The 13,013-nt window shown below is 41.5% G+C and overlaps 1 protein-coding gene across 9 annotated transcripts in view; it reads left to right on the top strand.

Annotated features, from left to right (window-relative positions):
- The first annotated feature begins 11,484 nt into the window (after nt 1-11,484).
- The window catches only part of RTTN (rotatin), a 145,464-nt gene continuing 143,935 nt past the window's right edge, over nt 11,485-13,013 (top strand). For 7 of the 9 annotated variants that reach the window (XR_012157271.2, XM_073331720.2, XM_073331724.2 and 4 more), the window contains exons 1-2: nt 11,485-11,618; nt 12,186-12,373. Coding sequence is in view for 7 of the 9 variants with exons in the window: in XM_073331720.2 (XP_073187821.1) it covers nt 11,588-11,618; nt 12,186-12,373 (219 nt within the window). In the remaining 2 variants the exon portion in view is untranslated. The remainder of the gene's footprint in view (nt 11,619-12,185; nt 12,374-13,013) is intronic. The other 2 variants (XM_073331723.2, XM_073331722.2) reach the window with 2 other exon arrangements.

The raw sequence follows: 13,013 nt of genomic DNA, 5'->3' as shown, positions 1-13,013 counted from the left end.
AAGTCACTGGAAGAGGAAGTGCTGGAGCGAGTGTCAGCAAGGGGTGCTAGTCCAGTCAGAACTGCTACACCACTCCTGGTCACAAGGCGGGGGACGAGGGAACTCTGTTATACTACCAAGCAAGTAAATTTGCTTCTATAAAAAATAAAAATAATATTTCCACATTTGTCACAGCTAAAAACCCGCAAGCTTTATATGAGCATGTTTAGTCTTACAATTAATTCAAATGTGGGTTGTTGGGGTGGGGGGAGGGGGGGGGCACACAGAACTGGGAGCCAGGATTTTAAAGGAATTCAGTGCTGTACAAGACACAAATATCAAATATTTGTTGGCACACTAAGTATTTACCCCAGGATGTCTTTAGGCTGCCATTCGTATAGTTTTCCTATATTAATCTCCCATTAAAAGTCATTGCATAACTAAAATGTTTTGATGTGAAACCTGATTCTGTGACTTGCTGTTTCTAGTGGTCTGTCGTGCTGTCTTTACAAGTGTTTAACTTCTACTAGTTCTAATGACAGTTATATATTTGTATCAATGCCAGAATAAATCCTTTAGGGTATATCTCCTCAGCAGCTGGAATGTGTAATTCCCAGCTTGGATGCATGTGCTACAAATAGTGGTTGCAGTGTGAGAAGTGAGTATATACAAGGGGTCAATTGGGGTTGTATTTGAGTGGCCAGCCAGAGCTGCTTCCTGTGTAGCCATGGCAACATTGCTAATTTTAGCATACTAGCTTGAGCAGAGCTAGCAGGTGTAAGTCTACATGAGTTAGGAATTACACCTCCCACCTGCTATGTAAACATAACTTTAACGATTAGATGGTAAATTCTAGTCTGATGGCTGCAACACAAGGCCTAAATGGTGGAGAAGACAAAGAAACTGAGAGATTCTCAGTGTTATAAGGGGGATGCAAGGAATTCCTTGTTTTGCGGGAAATTGCCTAGGCCTCAAAATTCTTAAATTGTCATCTACCTTCTGTAGACTACACTTTGAAAAAGGAGGCTCAGCTTCAACTTAAGTCGCAGTATTTAAACACATACTGAGTGTGACTGCAGCTTCTGTGTTTTACAATTAGCATATTCACTGAATAAGATCATGGTCAGAAAACAACTTTGTAACAGTGACATCTTGGCAGCCATAATTAGTGTCTCTCTATGACTTTGATATCCAATTTCTCAGTTTACACAAGGCAGTTTATGCAAGTACTGCAACCACATGTCTGAAAACAAAGCAGTATTCTTTCTTCTTCATGTGTTACTCACTATTCATCATCAATGATCAAGTCTGTGGAGTCAGAAATCAGCAGGCTGGCAGTTCTGTTATGCATTTAATTCCTGAGGCAGAATAGAATAGATCCAGCTCATTCTTTGGCAGCTATTCTGACTCAGCAGCTGTGACAATAGCAAAGACTTATTTTTGTTAACTAACTAAGCAAATTTGACCGAGGTGGAGGCACCCATATGGCTAATTTTTCAAAGCAACTTCTTAAAAATGTTCCCACAATGTTTTCACAAGAAAAACTCTGTAGTTGCATATGCAAAGCAGGCTTTTGTACATATAACCATATGTACTTGCAAATGTACTTTTGTAGGCCCTTTTTGAAAATATGGTCCAAAAGGGATCAAATAAGAATTGCTGTTCCAAAACATATCAAAGGGCCTTCCAGTCTCTCTCCAGTAGTATCTAATTCTTAATGCTTCAGCGGAAGGTATAAAAGCTTAATGGGGCCAGTAATGTGCAGTTCCAAAATACCGTTTTTAAAGAACAGTTTTTCTTATAATTAGTGAAGAGCTCATCAGCCAATCCATTCTTATACGCTTATAGACATCTGACCAAACAGAACTCTTATGTGGTCACATAACATCTTATATCTCTTGCAGTGTTGTCTTATTTCAGTGATCTTAGCTTTAAGCACAAGAGAGACCTCTACATAGTTTGTATTGGGTATTAAAAATACACATATTAATAATCTCTTTCAAAAAGGACACACCATGATCCTCAGGTATCAAGCTGTGGTGGATGTAAAGTTGGTCTGTATTAAATTATGACTGATGTATGTAGACCTGGTTATTGGGATGTTCACTGCATGACTATATTTGTTTAATTTAATAGCAGGTTCTAAGAAAAACAAGCAGGAAGCTAAACAATGTCTTAAGATAAGGCACTCCCTGTGTACACTTGAGGGATGTTATGAGACAATGGGAGTGCCAATAACTCTGAGGAATCTGCTTCAATCTCTTGCTCAACCTACTGATCTGGGTTTAAGAAGCAGGGCTGAAGCCTGGGAACTGACAAGAACAAAGGACCTCAAGATGGATTAAAAGAGTGTTTTTAAGGGGGCGTCAATTTGTTGGGGCCTAATTAAAGTCAGACTGACACAGGCACCCTCTGGCATGTCTGAAGAAACTAAGCATGCCTACACTATCATCAGGAGATGATAAGCTTTAAATAAGATAGACATGTGTATAGACTGTTGTTTTTAAAATCCTCTTTCTCTAAGAGCTTTCTTCCTATTGCTGAAATTAATAAGAAAAGTAATTAGAGTGTCTGGTTACTCTATTCACCGCTCACAGACTCCCAAAGGAAAGAACTGCAGGTGCTGAACCTAGTCAGACCTGAGGGGTCAGCATGGTTGATACAGAATACTTACTGAAGTCCAGGGCCCAGCCTAAGAGTGGGAGAATTGTATGATTCCATTCCAGGAAAGATGAAGGTACAAGGCCTGAAACCTGAAGGAGTGCACTTAGAGACCAGAAGGGAGACAGAAATAGTCAGCTGGCCCTGTAACCTTGACACAAATAAAAGGAAGTACTTCTTCACACAACACACAGTCAGTCTGTGGAATTCATTGCCAGGAGACATTGTGAAGGCCAAAACTATAAACTGATTCAAAAAAGAATTAGAGAAGTTCATTGGATAGGACCATCAATGGCTATTAGCCATGATGGTCAGGGATGCAACCCCATGGTCTGGGTGTCCCTAAGACTCTGACTGCCAGATACTGGGACTGGATGCCAAGGGATGGATCACTTGATGATTGCCCTGTTCTGTTAATTCCCTTTGAAGCATCTGCCATTGGCCACTGTCAGAAGACAGGATACTGGGCTAGATGGAACATTGGCTTGACCCAGTATGGCTTTCTTATGTTCGTAGTAATATTTCTTCTGTGTTAATATGAAAATAAAGAATATCCATTTCTATTATCCAATTATTTCTACATTATTAATTATAATTTCAACATTTTTGAATAAACTAACATGGCTGCATATAGGAAGATGCATTTCCTACCTCATCTTCAGTTACAATCATCAAAGGCCCTCCCTTCCTTTGTCTACCCTCCCCAAGTCAGAATGCAGTTTAAGAGAGAATATTTGGCTCTGTTGCTTGCCTCCTCTTGTTCTTTCTCCTTAATTGACCCTTGATACTTTCTGCCTCCTACATTGGGGTGAGATCTATTCCCGTGATGTAGGAACTACTCTTACATAGCATTTTTGTCCCACTGGAAATAACACCAGTTTTTGAGGAACTCTGGGTTCCTTTGAGAGCTCAGAGTGCAAGCAAGGTCCCTCTCTCTATATATGAGACATATTTTTTTTATTAGTTATTCACCTGGTGGAAGTCTGCATCAGAAAAAAAAAGTGTTTAACCTCAGTGGCTCCCCACCCCCCATTATTGCTTTCTGTTTTATCCCATGACTCGAAGACTGTGAGGTAGATGTGGAGGTTAGTGTACAGACTAGCAAATACTGCTATAGAGAGGTTGTGATAACATGAGACTGGAGATCAGGTATTCTAGGTTATTTTCCCAGCTCAGACCCTTTGTTAACATTGTTAACAATTTCTCTGTGCCTCAATTTCTCCATATGTAAAATAGGATAATGCAACTTACCTCCCCTAGGAATTGGGAGATTTCATTTAGGACTGTAAAGGGTTTTGATCTAGTCAGATAAAAAGTACAAAATACCGCCTTTATTTATTAGCTGTAGTAATATGAATTATTAGCCTCTCTAATTCTTTGAACACCATGCTGAGAATGTACTATTTTATATTTTAATATGTGATACAAAAATTATTACTTTCTCAATATTTTAAGAGGAATGATTTCTTGACTTGACAATGATTTCTTGACTCAAAGAGTTAGTTAAGGTTGCATTAGTGTAAAAACAAAAATATAATATACAAAGTTTGATAGATGGGAATATTTTCGATAGCCAAGAAATGGCTTGTATCTATTAAACTACTTTTAATTTCAACTTGATTTCTTCTGAGAATTATATACGGTGGGATTGGAGGACAATCCTGACATCCAACAACCCTGGATAACAACTAAACAGTGGGTTCCTGAGAATGTATCAAGCTTTACCTCTGCAGTCACAGACCCTCCTAGGATGTTTGATGTGATATATTATCTAGGCAATAGAGTACAGAGACCTCTTTGCAAAGCCAACTATGTCTCTCTGAAAGCTGCTGAGAAGATAATGTAGTGCACTCTGTAAAAATAAATTTGAAGTTCAGTTGCTTTACCCACATACCAGGCTCAATGAGAATTATCTGTTAATTTTAAGTTGTATAATTAGAATCAGTTTAGTGTCAAAAAAGAAGAAGGGACTAGTGATTATGCAATGTGCAGCCCTTCTGAGCCAAAATCTTTATGTAGTCAGACTGGGCTCTTAAATAAAGACACCTTATGCAGCTGGAGGTTAGTTATTGCCAAACCTTTCAGGGAGGTGGATGCAGATGCAATTTATGCCAATTTAATTCAGTCTTTCAATATTGCCAAATGAACCATGACAGCACTCAATTTAACTGGATACTATATTGCTGTGGAAAGAAGACAGATAATATGTGTAGAAGGTAAAGTATTTTAGATACAATATCACACACTTGGATGTCCAAAGGTTTTGATATTTGCTAAGAGACCAATCCTCCCAAAGATTAGAGGAAACAAATTCTCAGCTATTAAAGCACTAAAGCATTCACCTAATAGCATTCCTATGATAGAAGTATGATTCATCATCTCATGGAACAAAGTTCTTTCTTTTTGTTTTTCAGACTTTCTTGTTCTGCTGTTTCACCACAGGCATCTATATTTGACACCAATGGATTTACCGAGTACACTAGGTCAATCAGATGTACCATGGTGTTATCTCCATCAAGTTAAATCTTTTGGCAATCATTATTGATTTAGATACAAGCAATTTATGTAGAATGTTTCACATAAGCTGTATCTCAAAATGCTTTAAAAAGTTAAATGAAAATAGGAGCAGGGAGCTGGAAAAATTACAAGGTATGGGCAAGGAAGAAAAGATGTGGGAGAATTGTATGATTATAAATGAGGTGAAAGGAAAAATCTCCATAGCTGCACCCAAACTGTATCTGCAATGTTGCACATGGAAACAATTTGTAACGTGGGCAGATTGGGTAATTAGCAAGCAGAATTCTAGGTAAAAATCTAGAGTCCAAATTAAGGCATATCTTGAAATTTGGCTCAGATTTTAGTAGGAAGAAATATAGGAAAGCTGTTCCTGATGGTAGAATCTACAGAGAAAAAGGCTCTTACACCAAAAGTAGCCAGGATTTCTGAAGAGACAAAAAGGAAATAATTGCTAAGGGACTAGAACGGGAGGAGAGTTCCTGAGAGACGCTGAAGCAAAATTATGGATTGTTTTAAGAACAGAAAGGGCACTTTTAAAGTAGATGTTTAACTGGAGGAGGAGGATGTTATGGTTATGCCACTTTATATGAGTGAGATGGTTGTATGCAGCATTCCACTCTTGTTGGAATATGGACAGCCAGGACTCATGGAAGCTGTAGAGAAGGAGTTGCAACAGTTAAGCTGAGAAGAGGCATGATGAGGATTTTATCAAAGGTGAAGTCAAGATTGTGTCTTGTACAGGCATTGTTTTAGAGGTGATCATAGGAAGATTTTCAGAATAGGAATACTGGGAAGAGAGAATTCAAGTGGAGTGAACAATGGAAGCAAATGGATTGAGAAGTGAGCTAGAAGAGACTTAGCCATGTTTGAGAATGCTCCCTTTACAGAAAAGAAACACATTTGTCTTTGAGACATTTAGCGGAAGGAAAACTACAAGGTCAGGTTAGACTAGAGAGTACGCCTTACAAGAAATATGCAAAGATCTGAATATTTGAGTATCATCTACAGATAATATCACAAATAGAGAGACGGTAAATAGAGTCAAGATCTGAACTTCTTAGGATACTGCAGAGGAAGACACAACACAAAGGGGGAGTTTTGGATTAAATATGATTGATGAAAAAGAGATTGAAAGGAGCTGTTTGAAAGTTAGAAACAAACCATGACAGGAGGTAACAGATGACAGTGCAGTACTATTCATCCTGTGACTGTGTAGAGCACTATAAGGAGATAAGCTGTTAACCAATGTGGGCACACTTTTAATGAAACTCAGTGAATAATTCCCCCAATGTCATTACTCATACACAGTTCTATTAGAGATCAACAGGAATACATACTCTCAAGGTTCCTCCCCCACTCTGAACTCTAGGGTACAGATGTGGGGACCTGAATGAAAACCTCCTAACCTTACTTCTACCAGCTTAGGTTAAAACTTCCCCAAGGTACAAATTAATTTTATCCTTTGTCCTTGGAATAACCACTGCCACCACCAAGCTCTAACTGGGTTTACTGGGAAACGTAGTTTGGACACGTCTTTCCCCCCAAAATCCTCCCAACCCTTGCACCCCACTTCCTGGGAAAGGTTTGGTAAAAATCCTCACCAATTTGCATAGGTGACCACAGACCCAAACCCTTGGATCTGAGAACAATGAAAAAGCATTCAGTTTTCTTACAAGAAGACTTTTAATAGAAATAGAAGTAAATAGGAGTAAAGGAATCACCCCTGTAAAATCAGGATGGTAGGTACCTTACAGGGTAATTCGATTCAAAACATAGAGAATCCCTCTAGGCAAAACCTTAAGTTACAAAAAAGACACACAGACAGAAATAGTCATTCTATTCAGTACAATTCTTTTCTCAGCCATTTAAAGAAATCATAATCTAACGCATACCTAGCTAGATTACTTACTAAAAGTTCTAAGACTCCATTCCTGTTCTATCCCCGGCAAAGCAGCATACCAACAGACACAGACCCTTTGTTTCTCTCCCTCCTTCCAGCTTTTGAAAGTATCTTGTCTCCTTATTGGTCATTTTGGTCAGGTGCCAGCGAGGTTACCTTTAGCTTCTTAACCCTTTACAGGTGAAAGGATTTTTCCTCTGGCCAGGAGGGATTTTAAAGGGGTTTACCCTTCCCTTTACATTTATGACACATACAGTAGAAACTCAATTATGTAAAAGTGAGCTGATAAGTAGAGATGTGTTCAGCAAGGGAGCCTGCTGGCTGAAGGCAAGGAGAGGAGCTGCTTAAGCCAACCATTCCCCTTCGGCCGAACAAAGATAATGTGAGACGGGAGAGAAGAGCTCTGTTGAACACATAAAGACTTCTGTACAGAAATAGATTATTTAAAAAAAAAACTTTTATATCTGAAGGTCAGGATTTTCCTTTGAGGTTTAATGCACACATAGCTAAAGAGGAAGGCATGGAGAGAAGTTGCCTCAGCTACTGGCTTCCCCAAAACCAGCACACTGAAGAGGAAGTGACAGAAAAGAGAAGCTACATTATGCTTTTTCTGTTTAATATTCTTCATGTGTATGACATAGATAGTTCCTCTCAAGTGGACACCAAAAAAAACTTATGCAAAGGAATGCCAAAGGGGAGGAAGAAATCAGAGTTGATTGGGAAATAGTTATGGGAGTCTGAAGGCTGATGAGGAGGAGCAGGCAGGGCAGATGGCTGAGAGATGCGAAGCAGGAGAGTACATATCCCTGGGGTAGACACTCACAATAACTGTGGACCAGATTCTCTCCTTAACTGCTAACTCCTCTTGCAAATATAACAAAAAGTGCTTAACCACACCCCATCCCAACTGCCAAACCTTCCTTCACTTCCTATAACCAATGAAAAGTGTCCTTACCCAGCATCCCCTTGCAGATGCACCAAGTCTCATGACACACCTTTTTCCCCTTTGGGGTAGCATTTGAAAATATTAAGCAAAAATTGGTCATCATGATCTTTGACTACATAGATCAGAGACAGTGGTCTGTGAATGAGAGTGTTTTCTGGACCTTTCTCTCATGTGAATATCCATATAATGCAGGCATCCAACATGGAGCAAAAATATGTCCTTACTTCCTTAGTGCTTAGGCTGACTGGCCATATTCAGGCAGACAAGGGCTTTCATTAGTCTCTTACAGATCCATCTAGCTTTGTGCTTTCTTCTGAAGAAATGTTATTGAATCGAATTTAGGGAGTGTGGCACTCTGTACCTTGGGGGAACACCCAGCACCCCCATGTTCATCTTTGTATAATGATTGTATGGTATCCAATGCAAAGTTTGTCATGTCAGGTGTCTTCGGAAGGCTCATGATTCCCTGAGCATTGTTGTTATAGTAATGTTATAGGTTATAATTTCATGTCGGTAGTTATGAGGCTGAAAATGTATCCTCATGGCTTAAAATAAGAGCAGAGAGGCAGTTCACACCTCATCAGGGCATGTATGGGACAAACCCAGCCCAGTCCCACAGGAACAAAGGACGCTGGCTTAGGCAGCAACAAAAGAATCTGTTGGGCTCTCGAGGGAGACCACCCCCTTCCTTTGGTCAGTGTGGAACTGCGATGAGGTAATGCTCACCTGACTCTGAAGGGGTGAAGGGCAAAGCCAAGAAAGAAGAAAGAACATGATAAAAGGGAGAGACTTTTGCCATGTTCTTCCTCTCTCTTCCACCTCCATCTACAGACACTACACCAAGTGACTGAAGCGCTGATCAAAGGGGAGAGCCTGGCTGAAGTGCAACCAGCCAACTTGTGGTGAGAAGCACCTAAGTTTGTAAGGGCATTGAAAGCGTTAAGATCAGCTTAGAATGCATTTTGCTTTTATTTCATTTGACCAAATCTGACTTGTTATGTTTTGATTTATAATAACTTAAAATCTATCTTTATAATTAATAAATGTATTTGTTTATTCTACCTGAAGCAGTGTGTTTGGTTTGAAGCACGTCAGAGGCTCCTCTTGGGATAACAAGCCTGGCACAGATCAATTTCTTTGTTAAATTGATAAACTCATATAAGCTTGCAGCGTCCAGCGGGCATAACTGGACACTGCAAGACGGAGGTTCCTAGGGTTGTGTCTGTGACTGGAGATATTGGCTAGTGTCATTTGGTTGCACAATTCAAGGAGCAGCTTACATGCCAGAGGCTGTGCATGAACAGCAGAGCAGGGCAAAGCTGGCTCCCAGAGTCAAGGATTGGAGTGACCTATCTGGATCACTGGTCCAGATAACACCAGAGGGGAACGTCACAGGGTGTGGCTGTGTTAGCTAAGCAATTCCTTCTCTTCACTTCACAACTGAGGTATAATGCCAATCCACAGTTCCACTAAAGAGTGAAACACTCCCATGGAACTCACAAGTTTCCCACCAATCTCATTGTGGAAACCTGAGAGTTCCTCTCTGATGGGAGCACTTTACTTTTCATTGTATGAGGTTGTAATTTATAGCCAAAAAGAATGTCACTCTGCCAGAGATGCTGTTTCTGTAGTTGCTCATGAAAAATTTCTTTCCACAGTTAGACCTGTGTGATTCTAGCCTCTGTGGAAAAACTAATTGCAGCAATCATTGCATGTTTATTATTATTTCAATAAAGCCCCTTTGTTTTATTACTCCATTGACACAAATATTATCTTGCAAAATGATGGACATCTCTGATTACTGAATGAGAAGAAAATTTAGCACTCTGAGGTGTGGGAGAATGAGGGCATCCATCTGTTTGCTAAGGAAACAGTCCTATATTAGAGAAGACCTCACATTTTACCAGAAACATTTCTAAATTTTGAACTTCATGCACAAATCATCAGGTATCTTAATTCTTTTATACAGGGTAAAACAAATTTATTCAGGGTTTGGACCCCATTGGGAGTTGGGCATCTGAGTGTCAAGGACAGGAACACTTCTGTAAACTGCTTTCAATTGAGCCCACAGCTTTTAGGGGACATGGTTCAGACCTGGGTCTGGGTTTGCAGCAGGCTAGCGGGTCTGGCTCAAACCAGGCAGGGTGCTGGAGTTCTAAGCTGCCAGGGCAGGAAAGCAGGGGCAGAAGTAGTCTTGGCACATCAGGTGGCAGCTCCCAGGGGGTTTCTGTGATCCAAACCATCACAACATGTCTTTAGGTAATCTAGAAGAAATTATTCTAATCCCTGCATGGTTTTCTAGTAGCATATTATTTTAGCAGATATACTGTATGAGAGAAAAATATCAGAAGGGATCATTTTATTTGCTTTCTGTCAAAAATATATAAAGTAGTGCTATGGGGATGCTAAATGTGATTCCGAAAGAAACATTTATTATCATCCTCCTCCACTTTGCTCTCTTTTCTCTCTACTCATCCTCATGATCTCGATAACCAGTTTATGGACAATCATATATCCAGTGAAATCTCCATCATTTAAGTAAAAGGTGTTTTTACAAGCATTATCATGTTATATGTAGCAGTTAAAAATAAAGGAATCATGCCTCTTCTCAGCTTAACTGTCACAACTCCTTCTCTACAGCTTGGTAATTCTTGATGCCAGCCTTGGTGCCTGATGATGTTTGGTTTCCTTAAAGCCCCTGCTGCTGAAATCATGTTATTGTCTGGGAATCTTAGCTTTTATCATAAAAACAAACAATGTTTCTAGCCTTATGTCTGTGAGAAAAAAGACTGAAAACATAAATCCCTAAGTGCTCCAATACCAGAGAGCAAACAGAAAGAACCCACAATTCATTGTTTGAGTCTCATGATTTTTAAACTGACCTCAGGGTGAAGGGGACAAAGTGTCCTATTCATTTTTGCTTAAGGCAAGGAGATCAAAGCAGAATAGTTTCGCCCTACAGCACAGACATTGGGGAGTTACTGAAAGAGTAAGGCTGAAATCTATGCTTTAGTTAATTTCACTCCACTGCACGCTGGCACAGCTATGGGCAGCAACCCCTCCGTGGCCGGTCTGCAGCGGGAGAAATGACACAGCTTTGGCTCGGGGCCAGGCGGATGGGCTGGGTCCCTTCAGTCGCGTGGGGGAACTTCATGTCCCAAAGCGAGCTCCACGAGGCCCAGCGACCCCGAGGAGCCCCAACGGGGCTGGGCACCACGTGAGGCTCCCCGGCAGGCTCGGGGCCCTTTGGTAGCCCGCCTCGTCCTCGCTCAGCCCCAGCTCGGAGCTCTTCCCGAGGGACTCGCTCCGCGCCTCCTGCTGCCCCCTCCTCTCCCACCAGGGGGACCGAACTCACGGGATCGGGCGACGGCGAGCCCACGTTCCGGGCGCGCGGTATCCTGGGAATTGCAGGCCGCCCAGGAAGAGTGGTGGAAGAACTACACCTCCCAGGATGCCTTGCGGTTTGTTGACCCCCCCCCCCCAGCAACGGTCTCTCTCCGCTTGCTCCCTCCTGCTCAAGGCGGAGCGGATTCGCCGCCGGACGCGGCGGTTGGATTCCGGGCGGGCAGAGCGGCGCCGCGGGGATGGAGCTGGCCCCGCTCATCCGGAAACTCGGTAGCTGCCCCGCGTCCCCTGCTCTGCTCCGCTCCGCTCTGCTCGGGCCGCCCCTGCCCGGGCTGGGGCTGGGAACGGCCGTGGGTGTGGGGGGGCTGAGCGGGTCCCGCTGCCACGGCCCGCGCCGGGCGGTGTGTCTGACGGGGGGGGGGGGGGTGCGCACGCGGACACTCGCGCACACGGGCCATGTCCACGCGTGTAGCTACGCGCGCAGGTGTCTGCACAGACAAGCTGGGGGCACGGGCAGTGCTGTGTATTTACAAAGAATGTACCCAAAGTCCTTTTTGTCTGAACACAGTAGAACCAAAGCAGATACTGCTGTATTAATACAGCCTTTTTATTTAAAAGTGAATTTAGAACTTTAGAAGATGCTCCATTGACTCAGGCATGGAGAATGAAGTACCATTTGTCCCTGTGACAAGCAGCAGCACAAGCTTTCCTAAATCTTGGATGTCCCTGCTGAGACACCAAATAAAACGAAGAATTGGGGTGGTATTGTAGATATGTTTCTGAACCACTTTTTAATTCTTTAGCACTCCTTTGCCGTCGTCGTCTTTTTTTGCACAGGTCATCAACTTGCAGAGATAAGAGAACGAGCTCTCAAGAATATATTGTGTAAATTAGATCATAATTTGATTTCATATGCTGATCTAGTCCAAGAAAAGTTGCTTTTTCTCCATTTGCTGGAATGGTTCAATTTTCCTATAGTTCCAATGAAAGAGGAGATACTAAATTTGGTGAACAACTTGGTAAAGGTATGAAATCTTGTTCTTAAACAGTATGCATTTACAATATTAGACATAAATGGAATTTACTCACACACACAGTACACCGTGCTCTTTTTTTTTTTTAGAGTGTTTTGCAACTAACTTAGATTAATTTACAAATGAGGATAAATATCACTAAAACCATTGCATAGATAATGAAACAGACATGGAGGTGAAATAACATGTGCAAGATGACATGGCAGGTCAGTGGGAGAGATGGAAAAATAACTCTGGTCACTTGATTCCCAGTGCAGTGACCAGTCTCAACTTTTGCCACATATACTGAAATAATCAGAAAAATGGAGAACAGGAATTTGCTTAGAACAGGGTTAGAGAATACAGTGGTTAAAATGCCTTTACTCCATTTATGGTAAAGTTTCCAGCACTGGTAACACCTGCAGAGCAGCATTATTGCTGAAAAATAGGGGATATTTGCCTAATTTGGATGCATGTAAAGAAGTTAATGGTTTGCCCCAAGTATCGCAGCTAGTCCTTTGCAGAGTTGGGTGTGGAACAGGATCCTGACTCCCAGTTCCCTGCGCTAATCACCATACAACAGTGTGGGAAAACATTTGATATTGAGTTGAAAAACTTAAATTTTCTGTAAGATAACAAAAAGCTGAATTTA

The sequence above is a fragment of the Lepidochelys kempii genome, chromosome 2 (assembly GCF_965140285.1).
Source record: "Lepidochelys kempii isolate rLepKem1 chromosome 2, rLepKem1.hap1, whole genome shotgun sequence".
Taxonomy (NCBI): domain Eukaryota; kingdom Metazoa; phylum Chordata; order Testudines; family Cheloniidae; genus Lepidochelys; species Lepidochelys kempii.
This window is presented reverse-complemented; position numbering and strand designations above follow the sequence as displayed.